A 27,227-nucleotide genomic window follows, 5' to 3' on the forward strand; every position below is an offset into this window, starting at 1 on the left:
CCTGAACACAGGACAAGGTGGGAATGGAAGGCTGGAGAAAGGGAGAGAGATAAAAATCTCGTAGGAATGCAGACACACTGTGAGTTCTAAAGCAGGTGTCACCCTTGCACCAGGGGATGAGGAAGGGAACGGGGGCATCTTGGCCTGCTCCTCACTGAGGCCCCACGAGACGCCCCGCGCCAAATGGAAGGCTGGCCGACTATGATGACCGTCTCTGAGAGCTGGCTGTGTTTCTTCCTTCTGAAAGTGGACAACCGCACACACCGAAGGTATTGGGACCGAAGACAGGCATGGAGACAAGTGTGAGACTCTCCTCCAAGGCCACGCTCCCACCCCAGCAGCCTGGGCTTATTGGAGGCAGAAATAGGCCCACTCGAGGTCAACCCTGAGCTGGGTGCTTCCCTGCCACCTCACCAGCTCCTGGAGGTCCATATGTTACAAAGTTTGGGGGTGGTGTTTATTTTAAAAAAATAGATGATGCAAGAAACTTGGGAGGGGGCAGGGCACAAACCATGGATTTGGGGATCGACGTTAACGAGCTCGCATCAGAATGTCTGAGGCCGCCGAGCCGGGGGAGGAGAGAAGTGGGACAAAGCCACACAACCACACCTCAAAGGAGACCCCGATTCCCTCCGTGAGCAGGGATATGGGGCAGGTGAGGAAACCTCCCTGGGTGTGCCTCTGCTGCCATGACACGTCAGCCTCATCGCTGGCAGGCTCCCTCGGTGGGCACGAAGCCAGGATCTGCTCTGGGAAGGAAGGAGGGACCCCAGAAGGGGGCCTCATCAACACAGCAGGCCCCATGACGTCAGCCCACGGGCCCGGGGTGGTTCCGTGGTTCTCGGCCCCAGTGTGCGCTCACCACACCCCTCGCAGAGACAGCCTGAGGCTGGGCCGGGTCCCAGGGGTACCAGGGGCTACCTCCTGGTCCCTGACCGGGGCAGCAGGACAGGGGCACAGGCGATGCCCGCGAAGGACTCTGGGAAGTGCAGGTCGCGCTCCCACTCGTCCGTCTCCGTGTTGTACACCTGCACGATGCCCGTCACATTGTTGAGGCGCCAGTTGTAGCCCCCCACGATATAGATCTTCCTATCCAGCAGGCAGCAGCCAGCCTCCGACTGGCCGGCCCTCATGGGGCTCACGCTGGTCCACTGGTCCGTCTCGGGCACGTAGTACTCCACTGCCAGCACGTCAAAGCAGCGGTCCACATGGTCCATGCGGCCACCGAGGGCATAGATGCGGCCGCCGGCACCCACCATGGCGTGAAGCACGCGGGGCTCACTCATGGGTGCCTTGAACTCCCACTGGTCGGCGGCAGGGTCATAGCAGTGCAGCGCCTTCTTGTCCTCCACGGAGATGCCATAGCCACCGGAGATGTAGAGGCGGCCCCCCGCCGAGGCACCCGCGTGGCCCCAGGTGCGGCGCTTCAGAGAGCACGCGTAACCCCACTCGTTGCGCCGCGGGCAGTACCGTTCGACTGAGGCCAGGCTGCCCGCCCGGTTGCGGCCGCCCGTGGCGTACACCATGCCGCACAGCACGTTCAGCTGGAACTGGATGCGGCTCTCCTGCATGGCCTGCAGGCGCAGCCAGCGGTTCAGGTGGGGGTCGTAGCGGTAGCAGGCGTCCACCGCGCCCTCACCGCTGCGGTACTGCAGGTGCTGGCCCCCGGCCACGTACACGAAGTTGTCCAGGACGGCCACGCACGTGTGGCTGCAGCCCACCTCCATCTCGGTGAGTTCCCGGAAGTGGCGGGCGCCGGGCTCGGGCAGCTGGTACACCTTACTGCTGACAGAGCGGTCGCTGTCGGTGTAGGGCGTGCCACCGAAGGCGACCAGGGAGGGCACGTCGGAGCGCACGACCGTGCGCGGGGACTGCATCTCGTGCTGCCGGAAGGGTAGCACCTGGTAGTTGAAGGCCTCCAGCAGGTACTGCCGGCACAGCACATCCTCCACCATGATGTCCAGCGTCTGCACGCTGTCCACCAGGTCTGACGACCGCATGAGCGGAAAGCGGATGTGGCAGAGCACGTGGCTGGCACGCGGCCGCCGGGCCGGGTCGTGCTGCAGCCAGCGGACCGCCGCGCGGAACAGGTCAATCTCCGCACAGCTCTGCAGCCGATTGCTCTGTAGGAAGAAGACCAGGCGCTCCAGCGGGAGGTGCAGGAAGTCCTCCTCCTCCGCGATCTGCAGGAAGTGCTGGAAGGTGAAGGCATCCACGGACTCCTTGAGCGAGGCCAGGCTGAAAGTGGTGGCCATATGGCCGATGTTCAGGCAGGTCTCTACACTCATGGCGGCCTTAAGAAACTCCTCGCACAGCTCCACCACGGGAAGCATCTGCAGGAACACGGCCGCACCCAGCACGTCCTGCACGCAGTCCAGGTCCAGCGTCACCTCGGCACTGTAGGCAAAGTCGATGATGTGCCGCAGGCCGCGGGCGGACACGCCCTTCAGCTCGATGATGTCCTGGCTCGCCTCCCTCATGCCACCCGTGAACATGGCCCTGAAGTTCAGAAACACAGCATGTGGGCTCAGGGCAGCCAAGGGGCCTCATGGCCACCCAGGAATAGCCTGGCCCCTGGACACCATGAGCAGGGCACAGCCAACCCGGAGAAAGAGGTCAGATGCTCATTAAAGGCATGTTAAAAAAAAAAAAAAAAAGATTTTTAATCCACCCAAGCCTTGTGTCTTCCTACAAACATCAGCTCCCCACTCTGCCCCTTGCGTGGGGCCACATCCAGCCTACCCAGAGGTGTGGATTGCTGGGACCCCCCCCGGCTCAGAGGGAGGGGCTGGGGGACCACTCATGGCAGGGCAGGTACAGGTGGGCAGGAAAAGGCCAAACGTTGACTTTGGCCATGAGACAGACGCCAGCCCCACCTTGGCACCCAGCCCTGTAAGACCACACACACGGCAGGCTCAAGAGACAAGGTGGGGACCCCAAGAACACCGTGCACCATGGTTCTCAGAGCCGAGCCCCTCACCAGCAGGCACATATGGGCAGGTGGCTCCACCTTCCCGAGCCCGAGTCTCCATCCTGCCACACAGGGATGGGGAGGGGGTAAGGGTCTCCAGGTCAGAGCACCCACTAGGAGGCCCCAACAAAGTCACTGTCATCTCCAGACAGTCAGGAAAGCCCTCCAAGAATGGCCCACAGGAGCCCTAGTCCACTGTGAGACACCCTCCAGCCCCAGTGAGTGACACTAGCTGTCAGCCTTTCTGTCCTGCTCTGGAAAGTGGAGCTAATGTGAGCACCAGTAAGAAAAACAGGACCTGGGTCACAGCACCCCACGGCCCTTGGGGAGCCCCCATCAGGAAGAGAGGCAAGTACCCCAGCACCCCCTGGGAGTTCATAAGAGGTTCCTCTCACAAGGCAAGCACATATTGTGACAGCTGACCAAGAAGAAGGAACTTCCCTCATCCATTCATCCAACAGATGCTGTCCCCCAGTCACACCCAGTGTGGCCTGGGCTCGGGTCCCACAGTGGGGACAGCTGAGCTTGGTGCTACTGTGGGGCCACCAACTAACAAGTGCCCAACACTCTGAACAGCAGCACCATGGAGCCTCCTAGGAGCAGGGCTCGGGCAGCCCCCCGGACCCTGCCCCTTCTTGTCCCCATGAGTCCCATCAGCCCATCGAAGGCAGAGGCAGCCACGGCAACAGGAGGGAGCTTTGCCTTTTAAGGCCTCGCCAGCTGCAGTGCCAGCGCAGAGGAGCCTTTAAAGGGCATTTCTGGCTGGGCCGGCCCACCCGTCCCCAAATCCAGAATAAAAATAGAAACGGCGCCCCAGATGGCTTGGCTGCTCTGGCTCCCCAGAACAGCCTTGTTGAGCCTGGGGGGCGGGCAGCTGGGGGGCGCACCCGGCAAGCCATCCCAGCCTTGCCACCCTAGCCTCGAGGACTGTGCAGCCCTCGGAACACACCTAAGCTGAGGCTCTGCGAGACAGTCTGCAGGGGCACTCCAGCCACCACTGGCAAAGTGGGGCCAGAGCACCACCCCCAGGACAGCACCCCAGCTCTCTCTGGCAGGGTCACAGCCTGGCAGGAGGAACTGGCCAGCTGGTCACTGAGGAAATGAGGGAGGCTGTCCTCAGCCCATGACAGCCCCCAGCTGGTGAGAATGGCTCTAGCCCTGCTCCAAGGGGCCCTCACCCCCCCACAACCCAGCACAGGGAAGGGGATTTTAGGAAAGGGCTCTCGCAGCAGACTGACCAGTACACCCAGAAAGGCCTCACCTGTCATGAGGGGACTACGACACAGTCTGGCACGCATGGGGACCGCCATCTGGGCATCCCTCCTATTCCCTAGTACAGAGTACAGTCTCTGTCCCTATGGGGGCAGAGACTTATGTCTGTCCTGTCTCTGCTGGATCCCCGAGGCCAAGCACAGGGCCTGGTACACACAGGTGTCAAATAAAGACAGAATGAAAACAAGGCCAAGCCCTGCCACTACCCCAGGGCAGAAGCTGCTAATTGGGTGCCCATGGGCCACGCTATCCCCCAGGCATGTTCTGCTTGCCTGCACCATATCCCCCAAAAGTTTGAGAAAGTTACAAATCTAGAAAAAACTTCAGGTTTACTGAATGTGTGGCCAATACCAGCCACTTTCCCTCAGAGCCATCCTGGCTGGCTGGCTGGCTGGCTGGCGCTAGGATCACTCCCTCTTAGTTGGGTGGGCACTCTTCGGCCTATCCCCCGAGACCTGTGCTCACCTGAAGTAGTCGCTGCAGGCGGCCAGGACCACCTTGTGCGCATGGAAGGTCTCTCTGTTGATGGTGAGTACAACGTCCAGCAGCTGGCCCTGGGCACGGAGGGCAGCAAGACCCTGCAGGAGGCTGGTGCTATGGCCGGGCGCCGAGAAGGTGCACTTGAGAGCTCCATTTTTGTCAGCCATGCTGGAGGAGAGCAGAAGTGGGGGCTGAGCTCAGAGGCCTCAGGTCTGTCTAGTCTCTGCCCAGGGACACTGGGCTGGCTTACCTGGGCTCTGAAGCTGCCCCCGGCGCAGGCAAAATCGCCAGAACCAGCTCTGGAGAAGCAGAAACAAAATCTGGGTCCCCATCGAATCGGCCACCTGCCTGGCAACTGGCCTTGGCAAAGGACACCGCCCCTCCGGCTTCCATTTGCCACCTGTGAAAGGGGCAGGGTTTCTCCTAGGACCTGAGGAGGCTCTAATGCCCATTTTGGTTTTTTATTGAGCTAAGATTCACGTAACAACAAATTCACCATTTTAAAGTGAACAATTCACTGACATTTAGTACATACATAACGTTGTGCAACCATCACCTCTAGCTAGTTCCAGAACATCTTCATCCCCCACCCAAAATAAGACCCCACCCCCATCAGCAGTCCCTCTTCACCCCCCCTCCCCCAGCCCTTGGGAACCACCAATCTGTCTTCTGTCTCTGAATTTGCTTCTAGACGCTTCATGTAAATGGAATCACGCACTGTGCGGCCTTTTGTGTCAGGCTTCTCTCGCTCCACATGTTTGTGAGGTTCATCCATGTTGTAGCATGAATCAATGCTTCACTTCTTTTTGTGGCTAATATTCCATAGTGTGGACAGACCAACTCTCCGTGTCACATCACTGTCCCCCATGCCCTAGCAAGCCACCCCAGAGGGCAAAAGCCCTCTTCTGTCCCCTGCAGAGGGTGGGGGTGGGATGAAGGTGCTGGCATGGAGCCCCAGTGTGGGTGACAGGGAGGAAACTACGGCTTCCAGGGCAGCTCTTCCAGGGCTGGGGGTGTCACAGGCCAGGAGAGGCCAACCTTCTTGGAGGCCCAGCTACTCTGACACCTGCCCAGTGAGCTCCTTGTGCTCAACACCCCAGGGGAGGGCAGCCACACGACCACAAAGTCATTTTCCAAAGACTTTGGCTCTGGGCTCTACTTGGTGACTGCCCAGTGGAGGGGAAAGGCCCATTGGTCCTACTTTCCAGGGATAGGGACACAATAAGTAGCTTGTCCATAGTCCCAGAGCTGAAGACAACATAACAGAATTTGAACCCAGGCCCAGGATGTGACAGAGTGGGTGGGACCTCCCTGTCTGTCATGGCCAATGAGGCAGGCAGGGCGTGGGGCACAGCAAACTGTGGGGAAGCCACAAAACCAAGAATATCTACCCTAAGAGGATGGGTTTACCTATGGGGGTAGTTCAATGGGGGGGATGGAGGCAAGTTAAACAGAGATTGCTGCACCTCAAAATAAACGTTCTGGAGGCAAAGGTCGTCTTAGAACAAACAACGAAGTTTTAAAAAAAGAGAAGAGGTGGGGGCGCCTGGGTGGCTCAGTTGGTTAAGCGACTGCCTTCGGCTCAGGTCATGATCCTGGAGTCCCGGGATCGAGTCCCGCGTCAGGCTCCCTGCTCAGCGGGGAGTCTGCTTCTCTCTCTGACCCTCTTCCCTCTCGTGCTCTCTCTCATTCTCTCTCTCAAATAAATAAATAAAATCTTTAAAAAAAAAAAAAAGAGAGAAGAGGTGGAAACAACCCAAATGTCCACCAAAGGGTAAATGGATAAACACAATGTGGTCATCCACACAATGGAATAGTACTCAGTCATAAAAAGGAATGAAGCTGATTCATGCTACAACGTGAATGAACCTCAAAAACACCACACTGAGTGAAAGAAGCCAGTCACACGAGGTCATAAATTATATGATTCCTTTTATATGAAATGTCCCAAACAAGCAAATCCCCAGAGACAGAAAGCAGATTCGCGGTTGCCAAGCTGCAGAAAGAGGGCGGGGAGTGACAGCTAATGGGCACAGGGTCTCATATGGGGCTAAGGGAAATGTTCTGGAACTAGATATAGGTGATGTGTGCACAACACTGTGAATGCACTAAATGCTACTGAATTGTTCACTTTAGAATGGTAGATTTTATGTTATGTGAATTTCACATCAAATTAAAATAAATAAATAAGACTAAACAAAAGGATATCTGAGCTTTCTCAGGCCCTGCATAAAACCCTGCCATGACCACCAGCACCCTCACAGTGTATGAGGATTTCTGTGGTCCATTGCCCCTTGCCCTGCTCACCCCCACATCCCCTCCCCTCCAGCACCACTGTCCCCTCTGCTGTTTCATCTTGGAAAACTTGTTGACTATATTAAAGAATGAATGGTGTAGGAGGCCCTAATACATCACTTCACCCCCCGAACACAACGGGAGGGAAAAATGCCATCACCTCTAGGGTCAGGCCACTGTGGGGTCAAGAACCCCCACCACGACTCTCCCAGCCCATGCCTCACCCACCCCAGGCCAAGGCCAAGTACTCTGCTCTCTCCCCATGGCCTCCAGCTCTCTGGAACTTGCTTTCCCATTCCTGGGACTGACGCCTGCCCACAAATGAGGGCCAGGAATGTGGGCACTGGTCTTTCCAAGAAAGCAGGAGAAAGAAGGCTCCTCAGCCCTCACTGTCCAGCAGCTCCCAAAACAATACTGGGGATAAAAGAGCTGATGCCAAGCACAGGGCATACTGTCGGCGCTCAATCGATGCAGCTGCTGCCAACTGGAGGTCCCTGACCTGCACAGGCCACCGGCCTCAGTGGCCTCTCCACGAGAGCCTCAGGAAAGGGGGGCAAACCAACCAAGGGGCAAAGGAGCTGTAGGGCCCTGGGGTGCTGACCACAGGCCTGCAAGGTACTCAGGGTCCCAAAGGTCTGGGACCTGGTGTGGGAGGGGGGAATGGGACATGGGACATGGCATGGGGGACATGGGACACGGCAGGGGAGACATGGTCTGCACTTGGCAGACCTCCCCCCCCTGGGAGGCTGTAGCGCATGCTTCAGAACTCAGCACTGCGCTCCCCTGGGCTGGTAATGCTGGGACGCCAGTGGTGTCAGTGGCCAGAGCCTGGGTTTGCCCAGATTTGGCATGCAGCCCCCCTGAAGGCCACAGAGACCCAGAAAGACTCCAAGTCTCTAGCTTGGTCTGGGCGCCTCTCCCTGCCAGGTGGAGGGGATGCCCATCTCGCATGCCCCCGTTCCCCTCCCACACTCTTATATCCAGCCCGTCATGCCTGACCAGGCCACTGCTGGGAGTTCAAGACTCTGCTCTTCCAGTTTCCCACAATGCACCCAAGTTCTGCGGATCACAAAGAGAACGTCACTGGTTTACGGACCCTCGGCTTCAAAGTGTGCCCATCCTCTGGTCAGGGCTACCCTCCAGTGTACAGCCCCCACCAGGACATCTCCAGACGGACACCCACTGTGTCCTCCCACCAACACCCCCAACAGGCCTCCAGTCTGCCCGAGATAAGGACACATGCTATGTGAGCCTCCAAGAACCCTGGAGGTGCTCAGGTCTGAGCCCCCTCCCCCTGCCCTCTTCCTGCCTCACTGGCATTGTCAGCCTCCTGCCCCTTTCCCATGGATGGGGACACAGGAGCGAATGAGATGGAGAGGCCTTGCCTTCACTGGGTGCACAGTCTGGGGAATGGAGGCCCAGAGTGGCCAAATAATCCAGAAGTGGCTTCACATTGCAGCTCTGAGTGTCCCACAGCTGGGGAGGAGAAAGGAGCCTGGAGCAGAAATATGCAGAGGCCAGAAAGTTGGGGTGTTCCCAGCCCTGCCACCCCCACAGTTAGACAGTGACCCCAGCCTCTCCCTTGGAGCAGAGGGCTTGGCTGCATCCTGGGTGTTGGTCCCAAAGGCCTGGCTTCCACGAAAGGCCTGCCCTGAGAAGCCCACCCTTTTTCCCTGCCAGCCCCACCTGGGGCCCAACCTGCACCAAGACAGCACAGGGAACCACCTTCCCCCACACCATAGACCCCTCCTGCCTGGGGCCAACATTCGACCTCTCTGTGGAGCACAGTGGCCTGGAGGCCAGGGACAGCTGGTGTGACCCCTCGGGGCCTCCCTCCCAGGGCCAGGGAGTAGAGAAGAGGCACATCTCAAACTTCACCATACGGTGAATAACCAGGGACCACATCGAGACTCAGACTCAGGCTCGGCAGGTGTGGGCAGCCCTGGGGACGGAAGTGCCACTCCCCACAGACCCCACTCCGCACTGCTGAAGCTGTAGGGTGTAAGAAGTGACACATAGACACCATCAACATGCCACCTTCATCATCAGGATCCCTTAGAGTCACACACATCCAGAGCCTGGCCCTAAGCAGAGTGTCTCAAGGTTGGTCCAGGACCCAAAGGTGGAGAGATGCAGCTCAGTGAGTGAGAGAGACACGCTCCTCCAGGAAGCCTGCCAGGGCCACACCATGGCCCTTGCCCCACCAGGCTCTATCCGGTTACTGGTATGAGAGGTAGAGGGCAGGATTCTGACCCCTGCTCTGCCATCTGTCAGCTCTGTGACTTCAGCACATACCCTTGTCCTCTGGGTCTTCACTTTCTTGGCTGTCAAATGGGGCAGGCAGAAGCATGGATGTCATAGCACTGCCATGAGTTTCTCCCTCGTCCCCATCACCTCCTGGTAAATGAGGGGCCACAGCTACTTCCCTCAGCTTCCCTTTGGGCTGAGGAGGTGGCACGGCCCAGAGAGGGGCCGCATCCCGTCACCACCCATACAAGCCACCCACATGCCCCTGAATGGGGCCAAGTGCTTAGAAACTTCAAGCTTGGAACCACTCACAGAGCACTGGCACATGGCAGGTGCCCCTCTGTGGACAACTTGCCTCATAGATTTTGTACATGTGTGCCCCCTCCTACACCCCAGCCTTTGCCATTTTGCTTTCAGCTGGCTTCATTTTTTTTCTTAGAAGTTTCTGATTGATTATGAGGCAGGGCCAAAGGACTTCATGTGCTTCCTCTAAGCTCCAGGGATTGGCATGCACATGCATGCCTCCACCAGAAGAAGATTTTACGCCAGGGGAAACTTCATTCTGGTGCTGGCTGGTCCCTGGACATATGTCTACTATGGGCCTCCATATATAAAGAGCACCAAAAAAGCAATATAAAACAGAAAGATGCACAAAGGATATGGGCTGATCGTTCATAGGAAAGGAAACACACCTGGCTGGAGAGACCTGAGTCAGCATGGCTCACAATAAGAGAAGTACACTCAGCAAGGGACTGGCTTTACCCCTCGTGTGAGGAGAAGCACTGGCTGTCTGGGAGTAGACACGCACATCGGTTCCCAGTGGGAGTGTGAAGTGGAACAATCCCCAGGAAGGCAGTTTAACAGACCTAGCAAAATTCTAAAGTCTCACATCCTTGATCCAGCAAGTCTGCTTCTGGGATTTATCTGAGATATACTTACATGTGCAGATGATGGATGCAGGAGGATATTCACCAAATCCCGTTTCTGGGGGCCAAAGATGAGAAACCAGCTAAACACCTTCCAAAGGGGTATGAAGAATTATTGTACCTTCCGACAAAGGGCTGGCCTTCAGCTGAGCACAGAGGCATGAAAATGCTTCTCTCTAGGAGGTAGGACACCCCTCGCCCAGAGCCCCCGACCAAGCCCATTGCACAGCTGCTCACAAGGTATGAGGCCTGAGATGCCCTGAGTGCGGAGGAAACGGCTCCTTTCTGTACACACCTCGTCCTTCCCCAGGCCCTTCTCCTCACGCCCCTGGCAAGGCTCACGGTACCCTATCAGGCTGATTTTCCCCTCTCATCTCACAGAGGGTACAGCTGTCCCTGAAGCCCCCATCAACGCCCCCCACACACACCTCACAGCCTTTGGGGAGCTCAGGGAAGGAGGGAGGGAGCCAGCAGGGGCTGGAGTCCCCAGGACAGACAGGCTTGGCTGGGCGGAGGTGGGTAAGAGGAGGAGGGCGGGCTGAGGCCTGGGACCGATGACTAAGGGAAGGACCCATTACTCAGGCCAGCCCAGACAGGGGGCGGTCAGCGTGGCGGGGCCACGGGCCCCCAGGAAGGCGGCGGCGGCAGTCCTGAGCCTGTCCGAGTCTCCAGACGGCCACCCGAGCCACGGTCACCCGCACTGAGTCATCGGAGCCAATGCGTCAGCAGCCGGGTCAGGACGTCTCTGGAGGCCGCTTACTGCCGCCCCAGCTGCACCCTGGGCCTGGATCTGGCCTCGGAGGGGCTACGCGTGCCCCCTCAGGTCTGGCCTGGGCTCAAGGCTGTCCTGACCCCTACTCCCATACTGCATCCCCTACCACTGTCATTAGGCACCCCTGGCCGGGCCCAGGCCTGTGCTGGACATGGGGACACAGCCACTGGGTCCCTTGGAGTTTCCCCTACACCAGGGCTAACATAAAGTGGGACTGGGTAGGGTAAAGACCCCCCCAGGTGGACCACCGGTGGTAAGGCGTCCACAATCCCCTGGGGGTCCTCAGCCGGCCAAGCCCTTTGCCCACGTTGTCTCCAGCTCCTGGCTGGCACCCCCTGTGTGGGTTCCTTCCCGCTGCGACACCAGTCCTTCATGGGGTCACCCCCAGATACACCATGGGCTGGAATCTTTGTTTGAGGGTCTGTTTTAGGGGGACCAAGATAAGATGGCCAAGTGGGGGAGGCCACAGGAAGTGCAGGGCCACACCAACTGCAGTCCCCGTGCCCAGTCCCCCGTGCCCAGTCCCCTGCCCCAGTGACAGGGACCCACGGTGGAGGTGGGGGCTGCCCTGGAAGCGACACCTGGTGGGGTGGGTGCTCCCCAACTCCTGCCCTCATCTGGCTGCTGGCCCTGGTCTCCACGGTTGGTTTCCCAACCCTACAGGAGAGATCTGAAGCCCCGGAACAGTTCTTTTCACTGGAATGTTGAAAAAAAAAAAAAGGGAAAGGCAAGAACAAGAAAGAATTTCATGGAAACATTTCTTTGGGGTTTTGTAAAATCCTTTCCCACCCCCACATGGAGCCCAAAGCTCAGGCCAGAACAGAGTCTGACGGTATTGCCCCTTTAACATACTGTTCTGACATGCAAATTCCCTCACTTCCCCTCAAATCGGAGAGCACTTCCACTTTCAAAGCCAATTTTGGTTTTATTGTCCATGTGGCTCCATGGAGCACAGCAGCACAGCACAGCTGGTTGGCTCACACCCCGGCCGATGTCGTACCAGGGAGCTCCAGGCCACTCCACCCGAGGGTCCCGGGTGCATCAGCAGGGAAGATGCCGCACTTCACTGGAGAGAGGGGACAGAGACCCAGAGAGGGGACAGAGACCCAGAAAGAAGTGGGGAGGGAGACCAGAGAAGGGGGGTTAGACAGAGACCCAGAAAAAGGGGGATAGAGACCCAGAGAGGGAGACAGAACCCGGAGGCGGGGTGGGGGCTGGAGAAGCTCTGGCAGCCAGCTGGTCCACCTCTCTGCCCTATTTCACACAACACCCTCCCCCTACCCCCTGTCCTCCAGCCACACTGGCAACTTCTCTGCCTTCTCCCTCCCATCCACCTCTGACTCTTAATAAGGCAGGCCCACTGACTGAGCACATGCCAGGCATGGTTCTTCACATGCAACCGCATGAATCCCCCCTCCAAGACAGGGAAACTGAGGCCCAGAACAGCCCCTACAGTTGCAAGCAGCTCCAGCACTGGCTTCTACTTCTTGCTCTACCACAATCTGCTGACTGCCAAGGCCAAAGTGCTGGCTCCTAGGCACGCAGTTCCGTGGGTAAAAGTGCATCTGAGCCAGAGTCCCATATGCCCCACAAAGGCAGACACCCCCAGCTACTGTTGCCATGGTTACCACAATATTTCACAGCCCCGGGTACTGTGCTCCCAACCCAAAGGATAGAGTCACCATGTTCTGGCACCTTGCACGGGCCCTCAAATGCTCAGGCTGGCCAGCAGCCCCCATGCTCACGTCAGTGTGCTTTCTCTCGGGACTGCTCGCCAGAGGCCGGCCCGCCCTCCTCACCCCTCAGGCGGCAACAGGCCCATTTCTGGGGCTATCCCTCCTGATAAGGGCTTGATCCCTGGGCTCCCAAGGGAGCAGACAAAAGACCAGGGCTTCTGGGTGGACAAGCGTGGAGCTCAGGAGCAGATGAAGGTCCTCACTGCAGTGTCCCAGCAGGCCAGGACACCAAAGCACTAACAGACATCTAGAGGGGAACAAAGACTCAGAGAGTGAGGGACAGAGACTCAGACAGGGGAGGACAGACACCCAGAGGGAAGGAGACAAAGACCTAGAAAGGGAGAGAAGAAATCCAGCCCGGGCCCCTAGATCCCATGTCTCCCCACCGAGCCTGGGCCCTCTCTATGCCATCAGTGGTTGCTTACTTCTCGTTCCTGGTCATCATGCTGTTTTTTTCCCACGACTTCTTTGATAATTTAAGACAGGATGCCCAAAGCCAAGGCCTATCTGTGCACCCCATGAGTGGATCTGTGCCAGGAGGGCAAGTGCACCAGGCCGATGGACGGGGGCAGAGTCTCCTCCGCTCCCTCCCACCCAACCTGCTTCCAAGAGCCGGAGGCATGGGAATGGCCGGAGCCCACTCTGAGTCCATCCTGGAAACAAGTTGCCTACAGAGATGCCCTCCCAGAGTCCTGCAAAGGAGCCCCAGGCCACACTCGCTCACTTCACCTTCTTCATGCCATCACCATCATAGCTATCTCCCTACGTGTGTGTCCTTGGCTCCTGCCTGTCTGGGCTCACCAGGCAGTGACAGGGTGACAGAAGAGAGGGGGGTGTCAGGGAGTTCCCAGCAGGAAGTAACAGTGCCACCTGCAGGCACCCGGGGCCGGCAACTCCTGAGAGCCCCCATGTGACAGCCTGAGGGTGGAAAGGTCATCAAGGCAGGCAGGCAGAGGTTCTGGAACCCATATCCACCTTGAAAGAACCATCCTGAATCCTCCCAAGGACCAAGGACCCAGAATGGTAAGAGAAGTAAAGCTTCGCAGGGCTTGAACTCATAACCCTGAGATTAAGACCTGAGCTGAGAGCAAGAGTCAGACGCTTAGCCAACTGAGCCACCCAGGCGTCCTGAGAAGTAAACTTCCCAGGGCTGGAAGTAGTGGCTGGGGTCTGCCCCCACATAGCACAAGCCTCACAGTGAGACCCCGGCGAGCCTACCCAGAAGCCTGCCCAAGATTCCGCGTCCACAGAGCCTGACCTGGGGTGGCCACACTTGGTGCCGGCCCCACTCCAGGCAGGCCCTGCCAACTCGGTCATCCTGCTTTTCTATGACAGGGACGAACCACATGGATCCCTGCATTCCGCAAATATCCACTGGGTCACAGCCAGAACTCTGCAGACACTGCCCACCCTCCCACCTGGGTAAGCCAACAACATCGAACCCCGTCACTCTCCTGCCTCAGCCCCCCGCGGCCCGACACAGCCTCATTCTTCATGGGCCACTGTCCCATGTCCCAGCCCAGTGTCCCTCGAGCTAGGCTGTGACCTCCTGCCCAGGCCCTGTGCCATCACCCCAGCCTCTGACTAAGCCTAGGACACACCGGGTCCTGGCCACTGCTGATGGACGGGAAGACCCTGCGGCAGCACTCCCCCAATCCCAAACCTGCCCTACTCTGGCCACTTCTCAAGCCTAGAAAGAAAAGTGGACACCCAGACCCTACTTCCCTCACCAGCAGCAAGCTCTCTGCCTTCACAGTACCTCTGCCCCTCCCTGCCCTGCAGAGTGAGCACCCACCATGCAGGGCTGTGGGCCAGGATGCGTACAGACGCGGCTCCCAGCTCACCTCCCGGTGGACAATATGGGAAGGAGGGTACTACTATCACCATCTTACAGACGGGGACGCTGAAGCACAGAGAGGTTCAGGCACCCACCCAAGGCCACACAGCATACAAAAGGCCTTGGCTGGTGCCGGCCTCTCTGTAGCCGCAGATGGGTAGGCCCCATATCACCTCCATGATATAGATGGGGAGACCAAAGCTGGGCTGAGACCACTCTCCGGGGACAGTGAACCATGACTGAACACAGAGCTGGCCAACAGGAAGGGCAGGATGTGGCTCCTCGATGCTGGCAGGGCAAGGGTACGGACTACCCCACCAATCCTCCAGCCACCATGAGGGACGTAATCCCACTCGGCCAGGTCACACTGGGAGAGCCTCACCCAGGCCCCTGTGCCCCCCAGCCCAGCTCTATTTGTCTTCCCTGATCATTGCTCCATCTGGTACATCATCCATCAGTTTCCAGCCTATCTCTCCGAAGCTAAAACAGGAGCCTCACCAGGCGAGGGCAGGGCAGGTTCTATCTCCGGCTGTGTTCCAGCACCTGGCACCATGTGCGCAGAGCTCAGTCATGCTCACTGACTGGACGGCTGAATGGCTGAGTGGGTAGATGAGTGGATGAGTGGATGGATGGATGGATGGATGGATGGATGGATGGATGGATGGACGGACGGACGGACGGGTGGGTCGATACATGGGTAGATGGATCAGTGAGGTGGCAGGTGGATGGTTACCAGGTGGTAGCACTGGCTGGCTGCAGCCCGACTCGTATCTCTGCTCGCTGCAGATATCTACTGCATGTACCTGCTCTCTTCATCCCCTCCCTGCAACCTCCTGGTCCAAGTTCTGGGACTGGGTATGTTATCCTTTGATTGGGCTCAATCCAGGAAGCACTGAACAGGATTTTTTCTAGAATGCCTGGCGTCCACATTTTGCTCATGCTGTTCCCCATGTTGAAGGGCTGACTCCTCCTGCCCCCCCACCTTCCTCCTTATGCCACACTTCCAAGGCCACCAGCTCTTCCATGCACCCCTGCCACGTTACCCTCTGAGCCTTCTGAAAGGAGAAGCTCTCCCCCTATGGCCATGTTTGCCCTCATGACCCAGCCAGGGTTCTCCACAGCGTCTCTTTCCCCTCAAAGCCCAGCCAGGGCCTCCATGTGAGGGGCGGCAGGGGCAGACGAGTGGACAAGTCTCAGGCTGAGGCTATGCCTATTCTGTTCCCACCCACTGACACAAGGCCAATCCCAGGCAGAGCCTATCCCCCCACATTACCCCCACTGCACTGGGCTTGGAGACAGAACCACTTGAATAAGCAAAACCCCTTCACTTTACAGGTCAGGCAAGTAGGTGCGTGACTACGTGGCCCCAAAGCACCACTCACTCAAAAACCTAGTGAGATCCTAGCACTGCCCAATTCCAACATCTCAGTGTCCAGTCCAGCTACCTCACATGGCAGGAGAGGTGCTGAGGCCCCAAAATAGACAGTTCTGCCAAATGGCACATGCTCATGACCAGTGGTGCTGGGCCAGGCACAGGCAGATGCAGATACGGAGATGGCTCAGCCTGGCCCTTCCAATAGCAGCACAAATTTAGGCATCAGAAGGGGCCTGTCGTGAATACCTCCATTTTAGGGGGTGCCAACATCCCTCCCCTCTTCTGATAAGGGCCTCCTGTTTTCCTCAGGGAACCTCTTATTCCCCAGTGGTAGGAAGAGGAGACCCCCATCTCTGGACTGAAAAGGGAGACTCATAACCAATTAGAGCCTCCCAGATCCCTGGCCACAGGATGGGGGTGTGACCCATGTGATCCAATCAGAGCCTTCCCTGGGACTTTTGCTGGAGCCACCAGAATGGAGATTAGTGTTCCCCCTGGGGTTGCAAGGCTAGGTCGCCTTGCCCAGCCAGGAGGGAAGGCAGAGCTGAGAGAAAGGAGTCACAGAGCCCAGAGGAATCATCTGAGCCCTGAATCTCAACATACCTAAAACTAGAACTCTCCCTGAACCTTTTTTTGTTTTTAATGTGAACAATGAACTTTTATTTTCTAATTGAAGGCAGAGAATTGAGTTTCGGGCGCTCATAACCGAAGGGGGCCTTCGATGTCAGAGGCCTCTGATCCAGGGCTCCTATCCACCACATTCCGGATGAGCCTCAGAAAAAACCACCATGGAGTTACCACTTCTCCAGCAGCCGCCTCTCCCTGCGCAGCACACAGGCTTTCTACCCCGGGGATGGGAGGGGCAGGGACGGTGAGGAAGTACGAGCTGGGTGATCTGTAGCAAGTGGGTAGTGGTCGAACTCAGCCTGAGTCCTGCCTGCCTGTGACAAGACAGCCAGCTCCCCATGAAAGGTCAGCAAGCTCCCCATGTACCCCACCGCGAAAGTTCAGCAACTCTAAATGCTAAAATGCTGGAAGCAAGCCTAAGGCTGGAGCTGCAGGGCTGTGCTATGCCATGAGCCCTCAGCAAGAAAAACACCACCCCTTGCTTCTGTAAGTGACTCCCGTGGAGCATAAACATTTGTGTGCTCCCAACTGCCCTGCCTCAGCCCCTTGCATGACAGAGAGGAGGAGAAAAGAGAGCAAGAGACACTCTCCTGGGACCCACCAGATTTCACCAAGGCAAGCACACAGTTACAACTTTCAAACACAGTCCTGTCAGTTTTCTATGTGGAGTCTGCCTTGGGGTCCTCAGGGGGGCTCCTTTACACGCCTGCCGCCTCAAGGATACAGTGCCACCCCTCAACCCCATCTTGAGGGACTGCCCTACTCGCAGCTCCGGTGTCTCGGTAGATTCTGGTGATCAGGTCTCTCTGCTCCTGCTTCCTTCAGCAGGCTGCTTCAAATTCTAACATCCCATTGAGAGAGCAGAGTTCTCCGGATATGCAGCCCAGCCCGCTCCCGCCCGATCCGTCTTTGACCCCTGTGGAATTTTGCAGTTGTGGCGTCAGAAAACATCTTCGGCCTTGATCTCGGGTGACCCCCCTCGAGGCCTTTAAAAGCCCAAAGGTCCACCCCTCAAGATTTCCTCTAGGCTGAGCTGTTCAATTCCGGAAGCTGCTTCCCTCACAGGAAAGGTCTGCGATTCCCCAAAGGTGCCGGTTACTTCCTCCCGAATCACAATATTTTCAGTGTGCGGTGAGGTGGTGTGTGCGAAGAAATCAGCCCCTCAGCCGGTCGGCCAGGGGTCTGAAACCGCGCTGGCTGCGCCCCAACACACGCTCCCAGCTCGGCAGAGGAGGAATGCTAAGGAAGCACTCTCTTAGCCGTGGGGGACGAGTTCTGTGAATCCTGAGCAGCCCTCTCTGGAGAGAAATGGGAAAGGGGAGGGGGCAGGAGGAAGAGACTGGAGACTTGGGGTTAACAAGTGTTAAGAGCTCGTCTGCACAGCTGCGGAGCGGCTACCACAGGAGGAAGGCGGGTCTGCCGGCAGTGGGGACCCCGCGGCCCCGGCCCCCACTTCCCACTGCAGGCAGCTGGACAGGGAGAGTGGCTGGCCGTTTCCCGTCCTCAGCACATGGGGCTGAGATCCTGTTCGTTAACTAAATGAAGCACATGCAAAAGGGCACTGCTCACTGGCTTCTCTCTAATGGGCCGATTCACTGACAACATGCCTGCTTCTGTTTCTCTACCCAGACCATGCCATTAAATACAGTGAGGAAAAGGGGGATCCTCAGCCAGCAGAGTGCAGAAGGCTGTTCCAGAAGCCTCTAGGTCAGGCCAGGTCCCCTCAAAATCCTGTCACAGGCTATGTGTGGGGTATTTGCTGCAGCAAATCAGAGCCACCACGGGGAAGCTCTGCTCTGGGAAGCACACACATTCTAGGGGACATGGGTCTTTAAGCATACAGAATGTACTGTGAGCACAGGCCAGGGGGTGCAGAGAGGCAGGTGGACAGAGCCATCGGGCCCCAAGGAGGCAACACTGGAGCTGTGCAAAGCACTAAGACAAGACACTCTAGCCAAGGAAGAGCCAGGTCAAAGGCCCAGAAGGGGTGCCAGAGCAGTGCTGTTGGGAGACCAGCTGGGCTGCGGAAGCACAGAGGGCCCAGTGGGTGGGTAGGGCCTCGCTATGAGGGTGGGGGTGGGGGTCACATGGAGAAGTAAAATTTGTTCTGAGAGTGAAGAACCCGCCCGCAGGTGGCAGGCAGAGCAACATGGTCTGATGCCTATCTCAGGAGGGACCCACTGGCTGGAGTGTGGGGCAGCAGCTGGGAGGGCAAGAGTCAATGGTGGCTCAGAGCAGGGATGAAGAAGAGATGGAAGAAGGGGCCAGACAGGGATGTGGCTCAAAGGTGGAACCAGCACAATGTGCCAACAGATGATGGGAGGAGACAGTACTATGGTGAGTGCTCCCAAGGTGAAGCTCAGGGCAGGGGGGCAGAATCGAAACTGGGGAGACCTCCCAAGGCGGCTAAGGCTAGGCCAAAGCCTCTTCTCAGGAGAAGGGACATTCCTGGAACCAGGAGCTGCTCACCAGAAGACCTGAGGCCCTTGAGCAAGGAGAGCCACTCGGGCTTTCCAAAGCAGAGATAAGCCCTCAAGCCCTCCAGGCCAGAAGTCCACCTCTGCCTCCCATCACCACTGGATGCTCACAGGCAGCACAGCCTCAGGCAAGTGGGGCCTCTCCTCCCTCCTGCCTGCCTGCCTTCCTGCCTACCTAACGGATCCTTCCCCAGTACTCACTCCTCAGTCCTGGATGAAACCTGAGAGCCAGTGACCCTGGGCCCGGCATCCACTGGTGATCAGCACAAGGCACGAGTTCAATCTCGAATCTTCCCTAAACCCCTGCCTACCTCACCATCTCCACAGCTCCCACCTAGGTCTACGCCCCTTTGTCTCTCAAAAGAGGGATCCTTCCCAAACACAAATCTGACCCAGGCCCCCCCCTCAAACTTTGCACCCCCCCACCGAGTCTCCCAGCCTCCTCCCTCCCACCCCCTCCAGCTCCTCTCTGCCTTCATGACCCCTGAAAAGCCAGGCTGCTCCTCCTTCAGTCCCTACACATGCCACTTGCCTATACCCAGAAAAGAGTCTACTTCCCATGACCCCCCTTCCCCCAATGACACTAACCCTCAGACTCATCTCAACCTCATTCATGAGGAGGCTCTCAGAACCTTCCAGAAAAGGCAGGAACCTCCCACTTGGCCTCAGGATCATTTATGGCAAGTATGGAAAAATGACTGCTTAACTGTCTTGCTAACCCTGCTAGCATGTCCACGTGGGCAAGGCCTGACCACCCTGGGGGCCCACATGCCCAGCACCAAGCATAGCAGCAGGCACACAGGAACCATGGGACCATCACCAGAGGAAGAGAAAGGTGTCAAACGAGTCCTGTCCACAAGAGAAAGGAGCCAGAGATGCCAGAAGTCACCTCTGTTGATGACTTGTCTCTATCTGGGCCTTTCCTCCCAGTCCCCTTACCCCTCCCATCCTTCTCCAGGGCCTTCAACCCCAAGTCTGCAACATGACCTAAGACCAAAGGGCAGGAATGCAGAGAAAGCCCCACTTTTAAAGTGTCTGGAGAGGGATGCGAGCACAAACCTCCGACCTGGTCTCGCTAAGCTCTCCCATGCGGATCGGCAATAAAAAATAACTGGTGTTAAGAAAAGCGGGATGACACACGGCACGGGCTCCCTGGAGATGGCACTATGATAGCGGAGGCTAATAAAACCTTTCTACCCCAATGGCCGACGACAAGAAGGCCATCCCCCAGGGGAGTCACAGCTACCAGGTGGAAGCGGTCCAGCTGTGAGACAAATGCTCCACAATTCAGGGCGAAGTGAGCAGTTTTCAGAGCAATTTCACATCATGAGCTCGCAGGACCCTGCTGGTGAGAAGGTGAGGAAAGGGGCGCCTCGCTCCCTGAGGAGGAGCTGAGCTTCCTGGCCTGGCCCTCTAGCACCTCCAGCACAGAGCTCCCTCCAGCTTGCCTCAGACTCAGCTGCCCCCACCCCAATACCCTACAGAGACCCACGGAGCTGCGCTTGGTACTGCTGCCAGGTGCCAGGCCCACCCGGAGGCATCTGCCCTCTCCGTGTTGCAGAAGCACCTTGGATTTGGAATGTTCCATTCTCCTACTACCCCTGCCACTGACCCTCTCATGACCACCAAGTAACGGTGCCACCACCATCCTCCCAACTGCTCAGCCAACTGCATGTTTGTGTCCCCCAGAAATCACATGTTAAAATCGAACCCCCAATGTGATGGTATTAAGATGGCTGAGGGGGGTGCTTTGGGAGGTGATTGGGTCATGAGGGTGGAGCCATGAATGGGATCAGTGCCCTTATAATATGGACCCTGGGGTGCCTGGCTGGCTCAGTTGGTAGAACATGTGACTCTTGATCTCAGGCTTGTAAGCTCGAGCCCCACATTGGGTGTAGAGATTACTTAAGAAAAATCTTTTAAAAAGGGGGGGTGGGATCCCAGAGTGCCCCCTTGCCCCTTCAACCATGTGAGGATACACTAAGAAAACACAGCCATCTCTGAACCAGAAAGTGGCTTCACCAGACACCAAACCTGCTGGTGCCTCCATCTTGGAATTCCTAGCCTCCAGAACTTTGAGAAACATGTTTCCGTTGTTTATAAGCCACCCAGTCTTTGGTATTCAGCAGCCAGAATGGACTAACACACCAACTTTCTCTTTTCCCCACCTGCCACATTGACTCGCAGGCAAGACCTGCCAACAACAAGAACCCGCAGTCCTGTCAGGCCCCACACAGGCACGGTGGGCAGAATGTGGGCAGCGTCAGGACTGCAGGCTAACATTGCCACTTCTGCATTAATATTTAGATGCACAGGGGCGCCTGGGTGGCTCAGTCAGCTAAGCATCTGCCTTTGGCTTGGGTCACGGTCCTGGGGTCCTGGGATTGAGCCCTGCATCAGGCTCCCTGCTTCTCCCTCTCTCCTCCCCACTTGTGCTCTCTCTCACTATCTCTGTCTCTCTCTCTCTCTCAAATAAAAAAAAAAAAAAAAAAAAATCTAGATGCCCAGCAACATGCCGGGCACCTGCTGAGCACACCCTGGCCCCAGCTTGCTTCATCCCAGCTACCCTGCCCAGTGGGCCTGTGGTCCCACTTCCCAGATGAGCAGTCTAAGGCGCAGAGGGTTGCAGACATGACCAAGGTGCACAGTGAGTATGTGGGGTGACCCTGCTCGTCAGAGGAGGGGCCACAGACACAGGTGGGTCTGATGAGGCACCTGCAACCCCAAATCTCCCAAAATTCTCAAGAGGAGGAGCTGAGGCCCCATCTCTGAAGGGTGAAACCCCTACCCCTCCCTCCTGGCTGAAAAGAGGACAAAGCCAAAGGAACAAGAACATTCTCAGAAGGCCAAAAGGTCCCCCAGTCTTTCACACAAGGGTTGGGGGGCTGGACTCTTCCAGGGCCTCAGGGCTGAGTGGCGACAATCTAGGATACCGCCAGAGAGGGCTTGTTAAGAAAGTTTAAACAAGCAAAGGTCACCAAGCCAGAAGCAGATAGCTGCCTTGCTGAACTGTGCCGAACCCGCTCACACTGTGTCTGGGCCATAACTTCCCATGAAAACACCTGTGGCTGGCATGTCCCTCACCCAATACCCTCGCCTCAGCCCCCAGGAGCAGGGTGAGTCAGCCAGACTGGGCCCCATCCAGACACCTTTCGGGAAGATGGGCTGAGGAGTGAGGATGCCAACAACCCAACATCTGAAGAGCCTCTGTGGCAAGAAGGTCCCTCCAGAACTCAGTCAGCTGGGCACCTCATAGTGATGGAATTTTAGCTAGGGAAGTGCATCTCCCAGGAGAATTCCTCCACTCTCCCCCAATTCAACACCACAAGTGGCTGCAAACCTCCCCTCCCTCCCGAGCCTGGACCCTTTTGGAGGGCCTGAGGTGGAGCTGGGAGGGGGCCCACTAGAGAACAAGTGTCTTTTGTGTGAGTGAGCCTGTAGCTAGGACCCCACCTCCCCTCTGCAAGCCCTCGGCTGAGACAGCCACGCTTCAACCATCCTGAGGTTCGGCTTGGTTATTAACAACCATCTCTACTAGGCAACAGAGTTTTTTGTTGATCCCTCGAGATGGGAAGGAAGGAGAATAAGCTTTTCTCTTTCTTTTTTTCCCCCTTGGTTGCAGAAAAGTGAAGTTGGAACAAACAAGTTATATAACGCTGGGGGCGGTGGGGGGGTGGAGGAGCTCAGTCCCTCCTGAGGACAGTTTCTTGAGTTGTGGGACCGTTGGAAAGGCCAAGGGGAAGACAGGAACCGCCCCCATCCCTGGCCAAATGACAAAACCCTTCATGGGACAAAAAGGCAGATGCAGGCGCCTCCTGGAAGACCGGAAAGCCAACCCCACAGCCTCCCCCCAGCCCTCAGCAACCCCACAAGTCTCCCTGAAAAGGCGAAGGACTGACCCGATCCCATGGAAGGGACTTCCTATCCACCAGACTGCAAGCCCTAGAGAGCTTTTCCACACCCCTTTCATCCATCCCTTTCTCTCTCCCTCCCCACACCCCCCCCACCCCGGCCATATTTCTTGAACATTTACTTCCTCTGTACAGCCCTTGCTCCAGGCATATAAGACAGCATGAGGCAGACGCTCTCCACCCTCAAGGCATTTCCACTAATAAACACACCAAGGAGTGTTGGGTTGAGATAGTGTGATCAAGGACACACAACAGCCATATGACCCAGCCACTCCGCTCCTGGTATACACCCCAAGAACTGAACACACGTGTTTCGACAAAAACTTGAACATGAGTGTTCATAGCAGCACAGTCCAACTAGCTAAAAGGTGGAACCAATCTAAACGTCCACCTGTTGGTCAAATGGATAAACAAAATGTATGGTATGTCCACACAGTGAGATATTATACAGTCGTAAAAAGGAATGAAGTACTGATACACACTCCAATGTGGATGAATCTTGAAAACATATAAAGTGAAAGAAGCCTGACACAAAAAGTCACATACTGTATGATTCCATTTATGAAACAGGTAAATTATATAGAGATGGAAATGAGATGAATAGTTGTAGGAGGCTGGGGTAGGAGGAATGAGGAGTGATTGTCAATAGGTACAGAATTTTCTTTTGGAGTGGTAGAAATGTTCTGGAACTAGACAGATGGGATAGTTGCTCAATATTGTGAATATACTAAATGTCACGGAATTGTTCACTTTTCGTGGGTGAGTTTTATGCTATAAAAGTTTTACCAAACAATCCAAGGTGACCAGAAAAAGCATTCTGGGGGCTAACTGAGCTTGGTGGTCAGGCAGATGGCTCTGAGAGGACATGACCTGGGAGTGTAGAAGGATGAAGAGGAATGAGGCATGGGCAAGTGATACGCCAGGCCTCGCTGGCCCCTTTGGAATAAGTGAAGGAAGGAATAAATGAACATTACAAGGGCCTCTAGATCTCAAGGGATCCTTGGCAAAATACTGTGTGCCACAATCTCCCTCAAAACCGGATCCTCTTCCCACATGCTCCATCTCACCATATTAGGGATTCTTGCCCTTCTCCCCATACAAGCACCACAGGGATAAGAGCCCCTCCCCTATCAGTTGCTCTAGACAACTGTAATCTTTCCACTAGGATGGGTGGAAGGGGGCAAATGGGAATCTAGGAAGTGGGGGAAATGTTTTTTTAAAAAAAAAAGACATTTAAAAAAGGACACCTGGGTGGCTTAGTCAGTTAACTAAACCTCTGCCTTCAGCTCAGGTCATGATCCAGGGGTCCTGGGATTGCCTGGGATTGAGCCCTGGAGCCCTGTTCAGCAGGGAGTCTGCCTCTCCCTCTCCCTCTGCTTCCCCCCACCAACTTGTGCACGTGCACGCGCGCGCTCTCTCTCTCTCAAATAAATAAATAAAATCTTAAAAAAAAAAGTGCCTCCATTTAGAAAAGATTTCCTAGAGGGGTGCCTGGGTGGCTCAGTCAGTTAAGCATTCAACTCTTGATCCTAGCTCAGGTCTTGATCTCACGGTCATGAGTTCAAGCCCTGTGTTGGCCTCCATGCCCAGAATGGTGCCTGCTTAAAATAAAATTTTAAAAAAGAAAAGATTTCTTACATATGACACTAAAAGCGTAATCCATTAGAGAAGAACACTGATCAAATGGACTTCATCAAAATGATAAAATTTTGCCTGTGAAAGATATCATTAAGAAAAGAAAGAAAGGAAGGAAGGAAGGAAGGAAGGAAGGAAGGAAGGAAGGAAGGAAGGAAGGAAGGAAGAAAGAAAGAAAGAAAGAAAGAAAGAAAGAAAGAAAGAAAGAAAGAAAGAAAGAAAGAAAGAAAGAAAAAGAAAGAAAAAGAAAGAAAGAAAGATGAGCCACAGACTGGGAAAATATGTTTGTGAATCATATATCTGATAACGGACTTGTAGCCAAAATACATAAAGAATTCTTAAAAGTCAACAGTAAGACGACAACTCAATTAGAAAATGGGCAAAAGATTTGAAAAGACACTTTACCAAATATATAAATACCCAATAGACAACGAAAAAGTGTCCAACGTTATTACTTATTAGGGAGATACAAATTAAAACCAAAATAAGACACCAGTATATACTTAAAATGGCTAAAATTAAAAACTGGCCACATCAACTGTAGACAAGAACGGGGTGCAACCAGAACTCCTGTACATTTGCTGGTAGAAATGCAAATGGTACAATCACTCTGGAAAACAGGTTGGCAGTTTCTTAAAAAGTTAAACCTACATCTACCATAGGACCCAGTCAGTCCACTCCTGTATTTACCCAAGAGAATAAAAGTATATATCCACACAAAAACAAATACCAGGATGTTCACAGGGACTTTATTTGTAAATGTCGAAACAGAAACCCAGAGGTCCATTAACCAGTAAATGAGTAAGCAAACTGTCGATGCATACAATGGAATACTCCGAAGCAATGATAAAGAACATGCTTCTGATACTGGTGACCACACAGATGAACTTCCAAAAACATTCAGTTAAGGGAGAGAAGTCAGACATAAGAAGCCACATATAGTAGGATTCCATTCATATACAATTTCCAAAAAGGCAAAACTAGAGAGCAAAAGCAGATCGGGGTGTGTTTGAGGCTGGGGGTTGACTGTAAGGGGCTTGAGGGAACTCTTTGGGGTGATGGAAGCCTTCTCAAAAACCTGGATTGTTTTAAAGGGTACATAACTCTATAAAATAATTAAAACTCAAACTGCTCAGCTAAAATGAGCGAATTATATGGTATGTAATTAGTTACACCTTGCAGTTGTCCCCAAACTATCCCATTCCTGGGCCCAAGGCAGGGACCTGGGGTTAGCTGTCCCCTTTTATCTGTTCCTTACGTGTCACCTCATGTCTGGTCAACAAGCCCTGCCAACTCTACCCCCCGAATGTCTTAAAATCTTCTGCTCTCTCCTCACTCCCTATTGTAGGCCTCTAAAGCCCAACTCATGCCTGGAGCCATCAGGTCTTTCAGGTCAGCACCAGCCCAAGTCTCCACAATGAGGACTGCCTCCACAGCATACAAGTAGTGAACAACTTCATCACTTATCACACTGGAATTATTTGCTCCCATAAGCTCACCATCAAGGAAGAGCCCAGATTTCCTCCTTGGCCAACCAAGGGTGGCAGGCTCCCCTGGGAGGCCAGGATGGGAAGATCTGGGCCACGCTGGCCCTGTACGAAGAGGAAGGTTGTGCTACCTAAGGCAGGTGTTCCTTCCCTCTGAGAATCCAAAACAATGCATACCAACACCTTTGATTTTTACACCAATTCTGGGGTTCAAGCAACCCGTCTCAGGACTTGGACAAAGGAAAAGGGAGCCTCCCTTTTCTGTGGGCAAGACCTTGCTTCAAGTCCTTTAGTCTGGGGGAGGATTTGAACCCCATGGGGATGGGAGACAGGAGCACCAAGGATGGACCCTCCTTAGACTTTCAGGGTTCTCTCATCATCCTCAGGCTCCCCAAGACCCACCCCAGCTCCTTAGGACCCCTGGGAACTCCAGACCCTTTCCTGCCCATAAGGACACACTGGGACCCCTGGGGACAACGGCAGCCTCTGCTTTCAGGTTTTCCTAGGCCCTTTAGGCCTCTTTCAGGCCCTCAGAGTCACTTGAGCCCCCTATCTCTAACCTTCCACAGTCCTCACTCCTGCCAGGACCCCTCAGCATGCCCACAGGACCACCTTTAAACACTTCAGGGCAGGGTCCTACAGCACCCTCCAGGAAGCCTTGGGCCTCAGCCCCTCAAGCTCTCATCAGTCCCCTCCTTAAGAGTCCCCAAGACAGCCTCAACAAGCTCAAGACTGCCCATGGTGCCCTCCTCAGGCCCTCTCTGCCTCCCAGACCCTTTGGGATCCCCAGTTCCCCCATGGCCTCATCACAGTCAGAAGTCCATGGGTTTCCCTTCAGACTTCCATGCTCCTCAATGGCCCCTCGGACCCCTAGGGCCGCATGCAGATACCTCGAGATCCTGGGGGCCCCACCCCGCCTTCGGCTGCCCCTCAGTAGCCCTCGGTCCCCCCAGTACTCCATGACCCCCTAAAGCCAGCAATCCCCCGTAAAGACCCTCGAACCGGCCCAGGTGGCTCCTCAGCCCCTCACGACCCCCAGGACTCCCCACACGTCACCCTGGCCCCAGGGCAGGTGCCGGCCCACCCTGCGCACGGGTCTCACCTGCTCGGACGCTCTGGGCCCGGGCCCGCGCCGAAGCCGCCGCCACCAGCGCCGCCGCCTCCACCGGACTCCGCCAT

The 27,227-nt window shown here is 55.7% G+C and overlaps 1 protein-coding gene across 1 annotated transcript; it reads right to left on the minus strand.

The window, feature by feature from the left end:
- Window positions 1-62: 62 nt before the first annotated feature.
- KLHL26 (kelch like family member 26) lies at window positions 63-27,227 on the minus strand. Its single transcript, XM_028126825.2, has 3 exons — window positions 27,151-27,227; window positions 4,709-4,891; window positions 63-2,499 (listed from the first exon to the last, which is right to left on the minus strand). The coding sequence occupies exons 1-3, from the start codon at window positions 27,225-27,227 to the stop codon at window positions 918-920; spliced, it is 1,842 nt and encodes a 613-aa protein (XP_027982626.2). The 3' UTR covers window positions 63-917.

This window comes from Eumetopias jubatus, unplaced genomic scaffold (assembly GCF_037043125.1).
Source record: "Eumetopias jubatus isolate StellerSeaLion01/CBP00866 unplaced genomic scaffold, mEumJub1_p1.0 scaffold_1, whole genome shotgun sequence".
Lineage (NCBI taxonomy): Eukaryota > Metazoa > Chordata > Mammalia > Carnivora > Otariidae > Eumetopias > Eumetopias jubatus.

Coding starts and splice junctions, on each gene's coding strand:
- KLHL26 (XM_028126825.2), bottom strand. CDS start 27,227: ATGGCGGAGTCCGGTGGAGGCGGCGGCGCTGGTGGCGGCGGCTTCGGC. Junction 4,892..27,150: donor GGCCCAGAGCGTCCGAGCAG/GTGAGACCCGTG, acceptor GCTCTCCTCCAG/CATGGCTGACAAAAATGGAG. Junction 2,500..4,708: donor GCCTGCAGCGACTACTTCAG/GTGAGCACAGGT, acceptor TCTGAACTTCAG/GGCCATGTTCACGGGTGGCA.